This window comes from Tachypleus tridentatus, chromosome 6 (genome assembly GCF_004210375.1).
Source record: "Tachypleus tridentatus isolate NWPU-2018 chromosome 6, ASM421037v1, whole genome shotgun sequence".
Lineage (NCBI taxonomy): Eukaryota > Metazoa > Arthropoda > Merostomata > Xiphosura > Limulidae > Tachypleus > Tachypleus tridentatus.
In genome coordinates, this window is record NC_134830.1 from 136,270,720 (window position 1) to 136,290,022 (window position 19,303).

The 19,303-nt window shown below is 33.3% G+C and overlaps 2 protein-coding genes across 4 annotated transcripts in view; one reads left to right on the top strand and one right to left on the bottom strand.

The window, feature by feature from the left end:
• Positions 1-15,157, top strand: part of LOC143253764 (synaptic vesicle 2-related protein-like) — a 49,024-nt gene extending 33,867 nt beyond the window's left edge. Inside the window, exons 11-15 of the mRNA XM_076508103.1 lie at positions 1,573-1,684; positions 4,480-4,564; positions 10,463-10,552; positions 13,347-13,460; positions 13,589-15,157. Coding sequence (XP_076364218.1) covers positions 1,573-1,684; positions 4,480-4,564; positions 10,463-10,552; positions 13,347-13,460; positions 13,589-13,597 — 410 coding nt within the window. The 3' untranslated portion in view covers positions 13,598-15,157. The remainder of the gene's footprint in view (positions 1-1,572; positions 1,685-4,479; positions 4,565-10,462; positions 10,553-13,346; positions 13,461-13,588) is intronic.
• Positions 10,898-19,303, bottom strand: part of LOC143253765 (synaptic vesicle 2-related protein-like) — a 29,175-nt gene continuing 20,769 nt past the window's right edge. For 2 of the 3 annotated variants that reach the window (XM_076508106.1, XM_076508104.1), the window contains 3 exons: positions 19,204-19,293; positions 18,068-18,181; positions 16,443-16,558 (listed from right to left, as the gene is read on the bottom strand). In XM_076508106.1, coding sequence (XP_076364221.1) covers positions 16,550-16,558; positions 18,068-18,181; positions 19,204-19,293 — 213 coding nt within the window. In that variant the 3' untranslated portion in view covers positions 16,443-16,549. Of the gene's footprint in view, positions 11,909-16,442; positions 16,559-18,067; positions 18,182-19,203; positions 19,294-19,303 lie in introns of those variants that run through there. The other variant, XM_076508105.1, reaches the window with a different exon arrangement.

Genomic DNA, 19,303 nt, shown 5'->3' on the forward strand with positions numbered 1-19,303 from the left:
GGGGGAGTAGCTGTAAGAGATCATGGGGTCTTAAGATAACGCTGTCCCCTGGACATCAAAGTTAGTTTCCATTTTAAAATCATTCGAGCTTCCCAGTTAAGTTTTTCGCTGTATGATCCACAGAGAAAATTTATTCTCGAGATCAGGACGTGTAGTCCAACAGCAGCCTATCATGAGACAGATAAAGCTTTGGAACTAAACATTATCTAATAGAATGAGACTGTCCAAATGGTGTGGTAAGTACGCATGCTCAGTTTTTCTGTGCTCTTGCGCTGTGTAAATAAAAATTTGTATTAATTTTCCATTAAGTGTCTTGACTTTGTTATTTCCATTATTTCCACACTGACACTAAAAACTCAATCGGGTAATCTCACTCAGAAATGGCCAGGCATGGCCACGTGGTTAAGGCACTCGACTCGTAATCCGAATGGTCGTGGGTTCAAATCCTCACACCAAACACGCTCGTCCTTTCAACTGTGGGCGTTATAATGTCACGGTCAATCACACTATTCGTTGGTAAAAGAGTAGCCCAAGAGTTGGCGGTAGGTGGTGATGACTAGCTGCCTTCCCTCTAGTGTTACACTGCTAAATTAGAGACGGCTAGCGCAGATAGCCCTCTAGTAGCTTTGCGCGAAATTCAAAACAAACCAAACCAATCACAGAGAAAGTTCATGAAAAATCACGAGTTATTGGAAACCAATTTAATTTGAAAATACCACAGCGTTTTTAGGGTAGTTTTAATGGAAACAGAAGGGATGACACAATTAGTTGTGGGGGCGTGTATCAGAAACTGGGTCAAGTGTTATTAAATGCAAAATAAATAAGCTTTTTTCCTTTAAAAATCTATAAATATTTTTTTAAAACTATGAAAAAACTGAAATTACTCTAGGCTCTCTTTGTACAACCTCTCAGCAGCCTGATACTATTTCTCAACTGCAGGCCCTTTAGGTGTCATCTGATTGGAGATACATAATATGGCTACCACACCAGCCCCCCCCCCCCCAAAACAAACAACAAACAAACAGTAAATTTTCCTGTCAATTGGAATTGCAATGTAGGGAGAATTTAAAATTCCTAAAATACTAAATCCTGATATCTTAGATGGAGTGGATTCTGGGGACAAAGCCATCCAAGGGGATTTCCCCTACTACTACACCCCCTAGTGAGAAAATAAGTTTTAGCAGAATTGAGGAAAGCAGATATTTCGGTCTGGCATGGTAAAGTCGTTAGAGCTCTCGATTCACAATCGGATGGATGCGTGTTCGAATCGCTTTCCTGAACATAATCGCCTTTTCAGCTGTAAGAGCATTATAAAGTAACGGTTAACCTCACCATTCGTTATTAAAGTGTACCTCAAGAGCTGGCGTGGGTTAGTTTGACTGGCTGCTTTTCGTCTAGTCTAAAATACTTTAACAATAGGAATGGCTAGTGCAGACAGTCCTCAAGTAGCTTTGCGCAAAATTAAAAACTAATTAACTAAGTAATATTTCACTTACAACTCCGTTTTAATACCGTGTAAGGAAGCTGTAAAGTATTAATTATATAATTTTCAATGTACATTTTTTTCTCTAGGTATTGGAATTTGCTGGTTCCTGGTGGAAAGATTTAGTAGACGAATGCTGTTGTTTGTTTCCTTTATGCTTTATACGGTGTCGGCTTTGCTCCTAGCAACAGACTGTTTTCCGTAAGTCTTACCGAGTCTCAGTCCCAACTAAGTAGTTTTACGTTAAAAGTAATAACTTAACCTACGACATTGTTATTTTAAAACGTGATCAGATTTCGAATTTTTTAAGGCCCTAGTTTACAATCAGTATTAATCACACCTTATTAAAGGCAATGCTCCAAGTCCCAGAAGAACCAATGAAGTATAATTTACAACGTATTAGTTGTGACAAAAAAAAACCCACAAACTACTGTTGTAGAATAGTATTAAACATAAGGTTAATGCTCATAGAAATCATGTTTCTGATAATTAATCATGTGATATTAAATGCAGATCATTGGTTATTCTACCTACACTCTTAAGTGATGATTGGACACACGTGGTTTTACGTGTTTAGAGGTCGCGACTTTGCACTTCAATGTGAGATACCTTTTTCAGGAACAGGAGTGTCAACCTGACAATAATATTATCTTCTTAAATTTATGATTGAAAAGTTCTTACGAATGAGAATTTTGCGTTGTAATTTTATTGTTTAAAGTCGTTGTCAGAATGAGACAGGACATGATCTGTATTTATTAAGGTGCCAGGCTGTAATATCCAATCGTGATATCCCCTTGAACGTGCTGTGATAGTTAGTCCTGTTATTTGATTTAAGTTTAGTGGTGCTGACTGGCCACCCTTACTCTAACCAGCAATTTCAAATTTAAGATGATTATGTAAAACCTGTAGGAGTCTCTTAATTGACCTAACAATTTGTTGATGCAACTAGTCAACTGTTTGAAGAATATAAAGTACTTTACGCTTATTACACGATACATTCAGAATAATATGTACGAGCAAACCTGCCGAAAGTTGTGTATAAAATACGAAAACTTACGTAACTCTAGTAATGATATATGAGTGTATTTATACCCTTCTGATTTGGTTAGGTGATGGCAAATAACCGACTATTCGCCTGACAACAAGAAAACAGAGTAATATGAAAGTTTCATTGTTATAGTTAGAATGTCTCGTGAGGTGGAGGAGGTAAGGACGGTCTATGCGCTTAAATAGAAGATCAGCTGTATTAGCCAAAGGTCTTGGGTTCGACCCCCCATTTTCTTTTCATTTACAATAACGATTGTTAGAAAAAGTAACTAAACTGTTTAACTTGCGATGTGGTAAAAAACGTAACTATATAGTTTAGTTTATTTAGTAATAAATAATAAAAGTATTTAACTTATGACGTTGTAAATAGTGTAACGGTATTGTTTAGTTTATACTGTAATAACCAGTGTAACTATATTGTTTAGTTTATATATTACAACAAAAGTGTTTATCGTATATATTACTTATACATTTAACTTCTAATGTAGAGAATGATATAATAATTTAAGTAAAGTGTATTTTCCACATTTTGGTTTATTCGTTCTTTTTAACCTGTTGACTGCCAAGTATTTCAGCTGCTACATTACAACTCTAATGCTTCTTCATTTTGTAACTTTTTTCGTAACGCCATTTTGGATCGAAAGTGAAACAATTTGTAAGTTGGTCAAATTCATGTATGGTGCTGACATCTAGCGTTGAAGTTAGGTATTATTGAGAACAAATTAACTCGTCCGTGGCACTCACTGTGTTACCGATCGGCTTGGACGAGTTATCTCGTCTACGGCACTGAACAGGTTAAAGATTCCTTGTATCGTTTTACTATTGGCAAGTTACCTCAACGGTTGTTATGATACACAAAGAGACTGCTTTTTTGAATATTGTTTTGTTTTGCCATCTGGTTGTTTCTTTGTTTCATCGCAAGGAACGAAGCTACACAATGAACTATTTGTGCCGTGTCCACCACAGATATCGAAACTGGGTTTGTAGCGCTATAATATCATCTGCTATGAAATCTACTGGGATCGAGACTTTATACTCTCTACTGAGATAAATGTTAGCCATACAGCTTCGTATTTAACAAATCAGATCCAAACATCCATATTTATCTATCCATTTATAGAATATGGTAAACTAAGTACTGGCAATAACTGAAAAAAAAAAAAAAAACAATTTTCCACGAAAATCGAAGGAGCTTGTCAGGCGTTCAATTATTGTACTATATTCCGTTACAAACTATCTTTTAACTGCAGATAATTAATTATCAGCTTTATTTCCTAGCTGTTCTTCCCTCATTAGGCCCGGCACAGCCAGGCAGTTAAGGCACGCGACTCGTAATTTGAAGGTCGCGGGTTCGAATCCACACCAAACATGCTCACCTTTTCAGCCGTAGGGGCGTTATAATGTCACGGTCAATTCCACTATTCGTTGGTAAAAGAGTAGCCCAAGAGTTGGCCATGGGTGGTGATGGCTAGCTGCCTTCTCTCTAACTTTATACTGCTAAATTAGGGACGACTGGCGCAGATAGCCCTCGTGTAGCTTTGCGCGAAATTCAAAACAAACAAATTTTTTAATTATCTGTATTTTATAGGGCCGACATGGTCTGGGGGTAGTTATAATGTGACGGTCAATCCCACTATTCGTTGGTAAAAGAGTTGGCGGAGAGTGGTGATGACTAGCTTCCTTCTCTGATATAGGGACGGCTAGTGCGGATAGTCCTCGTGTAGCTATACGCGAAATTCAAAAAGAAACAAACTGTATTTTGTCCTATCGATATTATTGATGAGCTGCAGTGAACAATTAACGTCTTCTAATCTTTATAATTTTTCATGACATTGTTTACTCCAGACAGGTATATTAAATTAGACGGTTTATTAACTTCGTAATCAGCTGGCTCTTAGGGTAACTTACTGATAGTATACTACAATGATTGTATTTTTTCTTTTCTACAGAACGTCTTTTCTTTACGTGTTACTTTTTATAGCAAGAGGAACTATTAATGTATCTTTTGCTGTCTGTGTTATTTACACTTTGGAGGTAGGTGCCTTTTGATTTAGAATTATTTTAAAATTGGTTATGTCTTGACCAGTTTGTCTTATTTTGATATTATATTCATTGTTAAATACCAAAGGTCTCTTAAAGAACAATAATTTCAGTAAGTGTCGCTAGTATCGGATTAATTTTCAAAATAATCATAGTTCGTAAATACGTTCACTTTTCAGATTACCTTTCGAACTTACAACACTAGAAACCGAGGTCACAGATATCTCATTGTGTAACTTTCTGCTCAACTTAAAAAAATGCACACATTAAGCTTGTGATTTCTTTCATAACTTAACCAAACTATACATAAACATATCTAACTTATATAGTAATTCGTCGTATAATGGACTAAACATGAATGTGGTATTCTTGGGTGTAACCTTACGAATAAAAGTGGCAATAGGTAGGCAAACAACAATTTATAAACATAAAGAATTTTTTTTAATGATGGTGTAACATACTGACGTTTCTACAGAACAGTAATATTATCTCAAACCATCTAGAATGTTCCACCACCAATAAAACTTTTCCTTATGCTTATAAATCGTTGTTTCCTACCTATTATAATAATAGCACAATTTGCTTCCTTATCCAAGGATAAGATTAGTGACTATGAGAAGTGTAGGAACAGCAGAAGATGTACTGCAAAGTTAAACTGAACACCCTACTTGATTTGGTTATTTGTTTTTGAATTTCGTGCAAAGCTACACGAGGGCTATCTGCGTTAACTGTCCTTAATTTAGCGGTGTAAGACTAAAGGGAAGGCAACTAGTCATCATCACTCAGCGCCAATTCTTGGGCTACTATTTTACCAATGAATAGTGGGATTGACCATCAAATTATAACGCCCCAACGAATGAAAGGGTGAACATATGTGGTGCGACGAGGATTAGAACTCGCGACCCTTGGACTATGAGTCCAGTGCCTTAACCACCTGGCCATGCCGAGCCCTTACTTGATTTGAATGTAAGAAAAAACTGGAAACAAACTTGTAGTGCAACACAATGCCAGCTTATTTATAGCGTAAAACGTGAGCAGGGTCAATACATCACGTTATATTTGACAGCAGTTTTCTCCTGAGACAAGAGATATCGATTTCAAAACAAAATTGGTGTAATTAAATTAATATGACTCACGACTGAGAAAGCTAGTCACTATATAGAATATACAACAGCGCCATCTTTGTCACCCATTTTACTTTAACATTCTATTAATAAAGATAGGAAGTAATGCAATCTTCATGTTGAACCCCTTAGAGAACATGCATGATGTTAAGCAACAAAGTTCTAAAGTGAAACCTTGTATGTTAGAGCTCATAAATACCAAAACAAATATAGCATATGGTAATATGCAACCGGGAACTAATAAAATAACATTATATAAGCAGTATTTCTATACGTGACATCTAAGCACCCAAAGGCACATATGAGTCAGGTTTCATGCAGGGACCGGATTCTTTACAGTACGTGTCTCTCTCTGACTTGTTGGCGACACATTTCAAAAATAAACATATAAAACAAAGCCTAGTTGTTTTAAAATAATATATTAAAACGAGTTAAACTTTTATAGAAATGTTCATTACACTTTTACTTATCACGGTTGTAGCCAGAGCTTTAAATAATTGATTCTTTTTGTCAAATTCTACAAAGTTTGTTCAGCTATTTTAGAACATAAATTGACAAGACGAATTATTCTTCTCTTCTCTGTTTTTACAATACAGTTTAGGATAATGTCACTTTAAAATCACTATTATAACTGTTAATTACTACAGTTGTATCCATAGCTCTAAATAATTGTCTTTTTTTTTTGTCGAAGTATACACAGGCTGCTTCAGTTATTTTAGAACACAACTGACAAAACCAATTAGTCTTCTCTACTCTGTTATTACAACACAATCTGTGATAGTTTCACTTTAGAAATTAACATTATACGCTTTTTATGGCTAAATTCAGAATCGTTTCCCCTAGTACCGCGGTAAGTCTGCGGATTTACAATGCTAAAATCAGGGGTTCGATTCTCTTTGGTGGACTCAGCAGATAGCCCAAGGTGGCTTTGTTAAATGTAAACACAAACACAGAATTACGCATTTCAGATCTAGCTGTATATCTATCCATCTACATTTTGGATGCGTATTTATAACTCGATCGAGGTCGAGAACATCTCACAGACTACGAGTTATTATGATGTAATAATACTCAATGAAAACAACAGGAAACTTAGAAGGCTCTAGTAACATGACGTAATCATATAACAATCACCAATTCACAACAATTGAACTATACTACTTATAGTTCGTCAGTGGTTATGTAAAGAAACCTGCGATAAATTAAAGTAACCCACGAGCTAGATAAATTATCTAAATCATAACGCTCGCGTTAAATTTAAATTGGAACAGTTTCGTTTCTCTAATAATTTGTGTTAGAAATTTCGAAAACTTTTAATGAATATGATATCTTCATTTGTCTAAATGAAAACAAAGAACAACACTTGCATGTTTCATATACCATGAAAGAAATTTGGAAAAACTGTCTGCGGTAAAGTGTGATTCTTATCGCAAGCATTATGTTTATACACTATATATGTGTGTGTGTGTGATATTTATCACGTGCTGAAGATTTAATTTATGATTTTACAGAAAATCTCTAAAATATACTTCTATAGCTATTTACAATTCTTGATAGTGGAAACCGTGCTTATATATATCAGAGATTCAGAGACCAAGGACTAACAATTAGATCACTGGAAAGTTGGTCATATGGCTCAAAATTCGTGAAGAGATGTTTTCAAACACTCCCTAAACGTTCAGCTGTGAATGCGTTATAAGAGTTACAATCAATCACGTTATTTAGTTCAAAGTCGGACATAGTTCTTGTATCAGCGGGAATTTCTGGCTGGTAAGCAATTTATAATTAGGGACGGTTATACCTGAACTGTTGCAGGCTTTGATCATGGGCTGAATACAGCATAGACCAATATCGCAATAGCTAAACAATTATGCACGTCTTCGGTAACATTCATTTTAATATTCATCTTAGGTTTAAAATTGTTAATTATGTGATATGTAAAGTCTTTCACACAATTCCTTTCACTTCTAAATTAATAATATTTTTCTGACAATACAATCTTCGTTGTTTGTTCCACATTGCATAACATTATTTTCTTACCAACTTTTCAATTCAGCCGCACCATATCTAAAATCTGAGAAAACTATAAACCAAGAACTGTCGAAATAGTTTTTTCCTCCTATTTCAATAGATATCTGTAGAATTTTGTAACGTTTATCGGAAGTTTAAACATTGACAAATTTGAAATTTTTAACCAATACTAAATACTGAGTGTGTGATTTGTTATTTGAGCTCAAGAAGAAGCCGAAACAAAAACAAATTAAACACAAAAACGGTGCATCAACTGAAATTATCTCAGGCTACAAGCTACAATGTGGGATCATAAAATGTATCCTAGGTTTTGGAGGTGACTGCGGAAGTAGGGCCCACATTGTAGTGGGGATACACAATCTATCAGTCTTAACCTCCATTCGCCAGTGTCACATAAGAAATAAAGAATAACAATAGATATAGAATTAGAAATAGAGATTAGGAGAGCGAGATGTGAGTGCTTAAACCCACGACGTCCTACATCTACATAACCCTTCACTGCCTGCAGACAGTTGGGGAAGGGGACTACTCACCCTAGTGAAGAATTAATTGAAATAAAAAATACAAAATAAAGAAATAAGGTAGTACCATTTGGGGATATGTAAGATAAAAACTTACCTTTTGACGTTAGCATTCCAGCCCCCCCAATATGGTAGAAAAGCATTAATTGACAGCAAAAAAACCCAAAGAAAACGAACTATACCAATAAAAAGTGTCCTAACCAGCTGTCCAAACTAGTATCGCTCCCAACCACCACCCATTCATCAGATCTACTGTGACTATCGTGCTCTAAACAACCTTCATATGCGGCAAGGTGTACATCTGCATGAAGTAGTGCCAAGTTGTTAAATTACCTTATTCATAAATAAAAATAGTTATTAGAAATTTTAAGTAAATTTTCTCTAATTTTTTATTTATTTATATTTATTTAATACCCTCTTGTATTTGCTACAAAATAATTTAATAATTTTATTTAAAGTTTTTTTATTAAGTCAATTAGCTATTAATTTTTATATCAGTATTTCTACATTACTGATAAAATATTGTAATTTATTACAAATTTTTACAATATCTGCGAAGTTATAATGTTTATAACAAAAGGGTTTGGTACATTACTATTAAAAAACAACAACAACAAGAAGAGGGCAAACCATAAATTGGAAAGGTAAAATATTTCCCGGGAAGTGTTATATTGCTGGGATAATCAAGTGGCTAAAGTGCCCCCCACCCTTAATCTGAAGATCGCGGGTTCAAATCCCCGTCACACCAAACATACACGCCCTTTCAGCCGTGGTACGTTACAGTGTTTTCCCTTTAGTCTTATACTTCTAATTTAGGGATTGCTTGCGCGAAATTCAAAATCCAAATAAGCGTTTCTTTGCTTGCCGCTTCCTTTAAATTATCTGGTGAAAATCATCAAACATCGAGTTCACATAACAATAACAAACTATTTTATTTATTTCTTTAATGTTTATGCAAGCTTGAACATTTATACACTGACACTACCCTTGGAAACGCTTTAAAAATTCACAACACCTCATATTTATTATCTAGCTAAAAAAATTAAAAACAAACAACTTTACGTCTCATCCTTAGAACATTTTGATCTGAATGTTATTATTAAGACGCGCAGCTCCCTCTATCCAATTATTTAAATTACAATATCAAATATGTAGCTTACACCAATCTCGTTAACGGGTTGCATCCACATTGAGTAAGACCAATATTATTTGTTGTACGTTTTCTCACTCTTGAAAGCTATTGACAACAAAAAGTTTGTAAACTTATTTCAAATCGTAAAATTTTCCCGACATATAACAAATTGGTTTATTTTTTATTTCAAAAGTATGCAGAACGACTGAAATTACAAAATTTTTAGTTTAAAATATAAACCTTTAATCGTCGAAGATGGTTTTAACGCTTGGATGCAAGGGTTACGTCAACCATAAAGCAACACATTCTATACGAAGTAGTGATGCTCGAATAATAGTAAAATACAGTTTTGATTGTTTATATTTATAAAATCATTTCCTAGTCTTCCTAAAATTATTGCCCTTACTACAAACATTAATGTGGACTTTATTTTGAAGGATTTCATTTTAATCCCCATTTATTACGTAATTGTTTCAATTAACTCTTCTATTTTATGGACTAGATATTGTCTTTGACTGTATCACTTATAGATAAGACGATTTTACAATTAATAAATAAAAGCATTCGGGAAGTAATCGCTCATTAATACTGAGTAACGAACAATGAAAATAGCATTTTCGATTTATCTCGAGCCAGGAATACCTCAGTAAAAGAAGAAGAAAAAACTGTAATATGCGTAATTATTTTCTTTAATATGAAATAGTATTACGGCCATTAACACGCCATCACACATATTTTACATTTCACTCGTCAAATGTCATATTTATGCCATCTTCCTAATACTGTGTGTAGTGTCCTAATGATGACACTATATTTGAAACTACACCACCAACAGAAGAAAATGGTTACTTAGCGTTCTCACACAGTCTCATTACTTCCAAATCAGTAAAGCATTCCAGTCCAAGAAATTTAAATACAGAAAAGTACCATTAGATATTATGTAGTCAAAATTTAGTTACAACTTTGTTTCAAGCTGGCATTTTTTAATATGGGTTTTTGTACTTTTTTTAACGTGACAAAATAACACAGAAATGAAAATATTGACTGAAGGCCTATTCACACTCATAATATTTCTGATAAATAGGTCTATCCGACGACTAATCGAGCTTTAGCGCTTGGATTCCATTCCGGGCTTGGTCGTTTTGGAGCCATAATAACACCTTTCGTTGCCCAGGTAAAGATTAAAACTTAAGTAAAACTTAACATTCATTTACTTTATTTAATACCGTGTACTAGTTTCACCTGCTGAATTACTTACGTATCTTAAAAAAGAGAAACTTATACGCTGTAAGAAAGATATATGGATGCCATTTCTTCTAAGTTCTATTGATATTTGTTTCTTAAATATAAGAATGAACAATAAATTATCGTGTGTTACATCTTTATTATACAAATTACTAAAAAGGTTTAAAAAATATTGATCAAAGCAGGCAAATAGTGGCCGTGAAAGATACTTTATTTGCAAAATCAAATAGTCTCTTCTTTTAAGTAGTTATAGCGTCATTTACTAAAGCATTTTTTTTTCTGCTAAGTTTAATAGTGAAATAAACTTTATAGGATTTTAGATTATATTAAAGAAGAAATAGATTGTTCTTCAACTTTTTAAAACTGTACAGAAAATACAGAAAATTACCAGCGAATATCATGCACTGAATGAATTAAAAATTGAAAGTGTATAGATAGTAATTCCTTCATAACTCGGCGTCATTGAAAGATATTCAGCCTTTCTACATGAGACGTGTGCTTACAAACTCTCCCAAGCTAACAGCTACCTTTCTGACGAGAAATGTTCATTTATAATAAGAGAAATATATGTGTATATATCAGAGCACAGCGTAATACTTAACGTCATTTGATATATACAAGTAGTGACTTACGATTGGTTGTAGATGTTATATAATTAAACGTAAGAGAGAACTATTAACAAATTCTGTATGTGGCAGGTGCTTGTAACTAAAGGGGTCTGATTTTCTACGTAATAGTTCTGTAACATTTCAAGGCTATAAAAATTAAAGTTCATCTGAGCAATGACGATTTAATAGTGAGTAATTTGCGTTGAATTTCTTGATTTTAAAGAGTGATAGATAAAATAAAGAGAAGAATGTACCAACAGAAAATGTCACGTTTCTCACACTAGGTGAAATTAAGGATTTTTTAAAAAAATATTTCTACATAAAATTAAAAACTTAAAATGTATATATTGTTAAAATATGGTTTATTAGTCTATAAACAATATAGGCAATACTAATTGCTATGCCATAAACAAAACGTAGTTTAACAAAATTTTGAATGCAAGTCACTAAAATTCCTGGTAATGCACAGTAAAGGATACCTGGTGCGAAGGGACATAATTCGCTGCTTTCCGAGTGGTTGAGCGGGGATAAAATTTCACACAGTGCTCAGTCTTTACCTCAGTTGACCTTCGGTCAGTGGACTTATTGTCCATTGTTCTTTATCCGTTATCGTGTATTTTACCTCATGTATACTTTATTCTGTTCCAAATGTTGTTCATCCCTCACAAATATGGCATCTAGAAGTTGTAGAAAGGGATTGAAATTAATATACCTTTAGTCTTAAATAAAAGATGAAATATTTGAAGAGGGTGCAATGTGTTGTGTGTGTTTGAGGAGTTTAGCATCAAAACAAGCACATTTTATAATATTAAGAAGTTAATATAAAAGTTTTAAGTTTGGAGGATTCAAGTAGTTCAAATAAGACCCCCCCAAAAAAGGATAAAGTCTGCTAAATATTCCAGCTCGGATCAAGATATGTACAAGTAGGAGTGTACTTCTGGTGTTAATGTACAAGGCATTGATGTTCAAAATGCTGCAATACGCCTCGTGCAGAACCTGAACATTGAAGGCTTTACAGCAAGTAGTGGCTGGTTGCTCAAATTTCGGGCTCGTCACTGGTTAGTGAATCTAAAAGTTGCAGGTGAGTCAGGAATCGCTGATCTCAACAGCATTGAGACCTTCAGAAAGTGACTAAAGAATATTATGGAAGATTCGCAGCTCATCATGGCTCAGATATACAACGGAGATCAAACGGGCCTCTTCTAGAAAGCTGTGTCTAGCAACAAATAGGCTGCTAGGCACGAGTTCCACATATCTGGTAGAAAGATGGCAAAGAATCGCCCACCAACTGTAATCAATTATTTTAGGCAAGGTAAGGAAACCAAGGGCTCTCAAGAACATTATGAACAGCTTACCAGTGATCAACCGGGGAGAATCAAGTATCAGGCAGATATTTTTAGTGTTGCTAGAGACAATGTGAAGGCCATCCTTCTGCTTGACAATCCCCTGTGTGTTCCCCTTTGAAAGAGCTTGAGGTTCACGGTGGCCCTATTAAGGCCACGTTAATGCCTGCTAACAACAGTGCCTTGATTCAACCTATGAACTAGAGAGTCATCGAGTATACAGGAATACGCATCTGGGAGAATGTCTTGTGGTATTGGAAGATGAAAGTAATAAAGATAATGATAAAAGAGGAGCTCGCACTTTGATAAACTTTAAAAAATAGGAAAAGTGTGTAATTACAAGTTTTTGATAATAAATGAATGATTATAGTGTACAACAGAGGGCGTATTAACATTTAAGAAAAGTTCTTAGTATTTTATCTTTATTACTGTAAAAACAAACAAGCTATAATTATAATGCATAATTTTTAACATACAATTAATATTCAGGGCTGTGGCCTCCGCAACTTTTACAGGGGGGCAAGAATCACGAAGACACTGGGGCTTTAGAAGTTTAAAATACGAGACATACTAACATAATTCTTCTGACTTATAAGCGGTTATACTTCATAAATTATATCATTATTTGGAATTTTTAGGGCCTACTTCATTTTACAAAGCAACTTTAGGGGGAGCAGCTGCCTCTCTAGTCCCTCCTCAACCGACATCACGGTCGTTTATTCTGTAAAAATTTATAAAATACATTTCGATATATCTTATAATTCTTCCACAGGTTTTGATGAAAGTGGAACCCAAGATGGCTGTCAGAATCTATGCAGTTATATCAGGCCTAACTGCACTTATGACGTTAGCCTTGCCTCGTGACACAAAAGGCTATGAACTCGAAGTGAGTGCTGTTATATAGAAAACTATTTCTTTGACTAGCTATTGGTATTGAATTATTCACTACATAAAAATAAATAAATCTTGAAAAAGACGAAAATTCTAATATTCTATCTTCATTCTTTCTTTCAGGACCATTAACCACAGAACTGTCTGATTGTAAGAAGTCTTATAACAAGTAAAAGTTAAACTAATAATAGTACATGTTAAAGTATTATTGTAGTTAATATTTGTGTTTATTAGATTACTTCGTTAATTTATTAAAATATGTTGATAGGCCTACTGGATATTTAGATTTTAAACGACTTTATAAGATTGAGAGTATGGATTTTAGTTTACTTATTGTTCTAGATTTCCAAGCGGATTATCAAACTAATTATAATAAAATATAATATTAAGGGTTTTATGGCAAGCTTTGTAGATTTAACTTGAAATACACTACTGACCATGATTTTGTAATGTTGTTTTCTGTGATCATACAAGTATAAGAAATTTACAAAAACGTTGGTTAAATTACATGGAACCTTTAGAACTGTATTAGTTTGTGGAATTTATCTTTATTAAAACAGCTGAACCTAACAACGCTGTAAGAACTTGAAATAGGAAGGTATGAGGTTATTCTAACGTTCAGATTTTATCACATATCGGCGTCACGTAATGGAAAGTTAAAAGAACATAATTATTTTTTTTCACAATTTCAATAACTTTAATCAGAAACTGTGATATTCTTCCAATGTTTGGATTTTTAGTATATTAAAAAACATTTAACGTTGAACTAGCACATACGTTAATAAGTGTGTATATTTTCAAGATATTAAAAAAAAACTATTATAAATGGCAATCCGAATAAGAAACCTGTTGTTGAAAATAAGAATAATTTTAAATCGTAGATGTGGATGGGAGTTCAATTTAATGAAGAATTGAAGTACTAATTAGGCTCAACAATTAAGCCTAACTAACTACGTAATATACAGGGTGGCCCGTAAGTCCCTACCCATCCATATATCTTATGTGTCCAGTGTATCTGTGTGCTGTCCCTCATTCTCGCTGCATAATATTATGAGACGTCATGTTCTGTGAGACATTTTCCTCAACATAGCAGGGGTTATTGTTCCAAATGCCGCGGTAACAGCTGCTTTCAACTCATCATTAGTATTATAACGTTGTTGATACACAATATATGGATGGGTAAGGACTTACGGGCCACTCTGTATTTTCTGTCTAGCACATTCCTCTTTTCTTTACATTCGAAAATCCTAAATTTTCAATAAATATTTTACAGTTTAAAGAAATTAAACAGTACGTAAAACAAATTTAATGTTTTTTATATTTTCTTAGGCTGGTGTATCACATTATACACTCTAGCGTATTCTAACCTTTACCTTGTTAAACTGTAATTTTAAAAGTCAATGATTCGCGTCATATTATTATGTAAGCGACATTCAAATTCGACTATTTGAGAAAATTAGCAGTATGTGCTGTTCGCTAGTTGCCTTCCCTTTTGTCAATCAGTCCATCAGTTCAAAATGATGGTCGGCAAGCGTAGACAGGCCTTGTAGCCTTATGCGAGTGTTCGAAACAACTAGTGATAAATGTGAAGGAAGCAAAATAGATTATTTATTCCAAATCAGTATATTTACTTTTCCAATATTTGTATGTGTGTTTAAATTGTGTTTGAAAATAAATATGACCTTGTAAGAGAAGCAATAAGCGTTTGATATCTTTCACTCAAACTCAAAGCCTATGATTTTAAAATAACTACTATCTACACAAACACACGATGTCTTTATTTTTGCACACTAAAAATAAACAAACCGCTAAACCAGAAATAGAATTGTCAGTAGCCTGCAACCAGGAATAAGTTGCTTATGGAACTTCTCAGACGCAAGTTGAAAAACATTCTTACACTTACTACAAAGGTTATAAATCTATCTCTGAAAGATACAATTTTTTTTTTTTACTATTTCAAGCTAATACTTTTGGTCTGGTCTGTAACATATTTAAAATGTTCAACGAACAAAATTTTCTATTTCGAAATTATCATCAAATAATCATTGCTAGCATTTACATTATTTTATTTCAAATTGTCACTGTTAAACTTCTCCCGAGCGTTTGAAAGTTATCATTGTTAATAATTAACCTTTGAAAGTCGTCGTTATTAATAACATAGGCCTACGAATTTAAATTTCATAAAAAAATATTTTGGTTTATATAACTGACCGTAATTCAGCCACGAAGAATTCGAAAATAATGTTAATTTTTTTTATCTATCACGTAAGGATTTTTATTTTTTACAAATCGGGAAGGGTAAAAACAAACTTGAATCACATTTACAACAAACTTGCCACAAATACAACAAAATTATGTTTGAGTCATTTACTCAACATTTTGTTGCCATAGCGATAAATAACTAACATTAAACATTAAAAAATAATGTCAAAGTGCACATACCAACAAATACTATCAGAAAATGGCACGTCATGTGGCCTTTTCACCGTTTATATGCAAGTGGTGTGTATCTCATAGATTCTAGAACGATCGATGAGACTCTCACGTCGTGATTGGTCTAGAGAAATCTAAAGCCAGTGGTTATCATCATTTTAAATGTAACAAAATGTGACCCAATTCCAATTAAAATGAAGTACTTGTGTAAAAGTAGATATTTCGTTTTTTGAAAAAATTCATTACGTGTTGGGAAAAAATGGTTATTGTTTTCAGATTCAGCATACAGGAATTACTGACGAACACGTAAAAATTTCAAAATAAAAAACCATCGCAGACCAGTGTTATTAACCTCTCCTTAACCTACCCTGACCTATCCTTTTCTGCCTTAGCGGTATATTTAAAGGCTTATGATACTGGAGATAAAGGTGGTTCGATCCCTGTGGCACAGCCAACCCCACGAACAGTTTACTCTTCAAACACGACTATTTCATATCACTATTGTTTAATTTAGTCCTTATATTTAAAGTCAGTGATAAAACAATAAGACCAAGTTTTCCTTTATTATCGTCACAGAACTAGTACATACAATGTTTACAACTCTCATGCTTACATTGGACGGAATATCACTGAAAGCTTCCAAAACCGACATCAATGATCCTGGAATAAAACATAAAATTTTCAATCAAATTCATATTCCACCTGGATAAAATAAACTTAAGCAAAACTTTTTCCGGAAAAAAATTAAATTACACTCCGATGTATATATTGGTTTTTACCAAACACTTTTCTATAGTAAGATTTCACGTCCTAGCTCTCGTGACAACGATATTTGAGTTTGGAGATAATAGAGTTATATTTTCTATATTTAGGTTCACACTAAGATAATATAGGTTTTTGAATGACATAAAACGAAACCAAAGCCTTTTTGTCTTACATAAATAATGTTTCGAGTAGTTCGAAAAAAACAAAACACGTTTACACGTGTTTTATTTATTAACTTGGTTAATTTCTACATTTATTGAACATTTCATATTTTTTTTAACAATAACTCAGATTGATATGTTGTTGTTGTTGTTTAGTAACAATAAAAAACGAACAATTTGATATTTTTCCTTATTCAAACTCATTAATGAAAGTGAGTAAAACTTTAGGGTACAAGTGTTAACATCTTTTTGTACGAACGTCGTGAAATACCACTGGTTACAGTATACAGTGGCAATATTACAGCAATAAAGTTATCAAAAACCATAAGTTTCAGTATACAGTGGCAATATTACAGCAATAAAGTTATCAAAAACCACAAGTTTCAGTATACAGTGACATATTATAGCCATAAAGTCATCAAATACCACTAGTTACAGCATACAGTGACATATTATAGCCATACAGTCATCAAATACCACTAGTTACAGCATACAGTGACATATTATAGCCATACAGTCATCAAATACCACTAGTTACAGTATACAGTGACAATATTATAGCCATACAGTCATCAAATACTACTAGTTACAGTATACACTGACATTATTATAGCTATAAATTCGTGAACTACCAGTATTTACAGTAGATTGTGACAATATTGTACTAAAATCGTAAAATACCAGTACATAGTGACAATATATTTGTATTAGTCGTGAAATACCAGCATATAGTGACAATATACTTGTACTAAAGTCGTAAAATACCAGTATTTACATGTAAAATTGATTGTTTAATTTGTCTATAGTGACCAAGATCTGGTATGCTGCTAAGTTCGTGGTATTAGAAACACGTTTGATCTGATATATTTCTAATAAAACTGTATTGCTGTTGCACTGTTACATTTGTTTACAAAATAGTGTTTCATAGAATCTCTTGTGTTTCATCGTCTTGTTCAACTGACGAGTTATGGTCCTGAACGAAAACCTTCATGTAAATTACAACTATATAAATATACTACATATGAATTAGTTTATTAAACCACGTGTACTAAAAATAAATTATAAATAAACAACGTCGGTGTGGTTTGTTATAAAAAATATATATATACACTTACTTCAAGTTAGTGATAGATATATAAATACCCACACCACGAGTTTCTAATAAATATGTAAATCCGCTAAAAGATCCTTTTGATTAGATAAATGTTGTCTTTCGTTCACGGTACTAATTAAATAAACTTACTGCAAGTTCTTGACCTTTAGTGTCAAAGGGCAGAGCTAACGAAGACATCGCTGACACGAAGGCCACCATGGCATATATTCCACATGTCAGTTTAGGATGAATATTCATTAACACCTGTTTGTAAAAAGTATTCTTAATTACAATCGTAAAATTTAGACAGAAGAATGCTTGATATTTACACATATATATTTCCTTTATTATTTGAACAGCAGTATAGGTTTTAATAGTCTCTTCCATCAGGGTTCTCGTTCTGTGTTTTTACATTATAAACTACCTAAGGTAATTACTTACGTACTAGGTGGTAACATTTCAAAGCGACGTTCCCTAACATTACCCGCAACTAGTTCAAAAGATTTGATTACACTATGTAACATAAATTTTGTTCCTGAATAGTATGTGTTATTTCTTAATTGCTTATGTTGTAAAAGTACAGAAAATGGCCATTATTCCCTTCAAACTTTGCTTTTGTTACCTGGATAATGAAACTTAGAACTTAACTTATTTTCTATGTAAAAACGGGCAAATTTGCACATTTTCATTTACATAAGGTCTGAATAAAACAACATATGAAACAAGATTTACGTGTATTTATACTAAAATTATACAAATTTTTTTAGAAGTGAGTAGTTTTTCGAGATTTGCGACAGTAATGTAAATCACTTTCACGTATCTGCTCTCAAATATAGTCTCCCATCATGTTTTCATTATACGCTCCCAGGTCACAAAAGCAAAGTTTGAAGAGAAAAAATAGGTCTTTTCCATTTACTTTAGGCATAAGCAATTGGGAAATAACACTTTCTGCACAAGAACAAGAAAAAGTAAAAATTTTGTTACATAGTGTTATTTATTCTGATCTAAATTAAAAATTCTGTTGAGCGCCATCTGGGTAGTTAGTAAGAATAATCTGTATAGTAAATATATTGCGTCTATTGGCAGAATATTTTTTAAAATAAACCAATATTTTGCCTTACAGGTAAACAAGCAAAGTTAGTATTTTCACCGGAACTAGTGTGTAAAGAAAAGAAACATATTTAGTACAATTTTCTGACACTTTCGCCGAGATTTTCCGGGGTGAACTTATATTATACAAGATCTGTAAAACAAACATTTTTTTTCCTTTAATTTGTGAAACTTACTTGGGCTATGAATGGGGTAATTATGGCTCCAATGCGACCAAGACCCGTATAAATGCCATATCCGGTTGCTCGATAGATAGTTGGATAAGCCTGTTAAAGA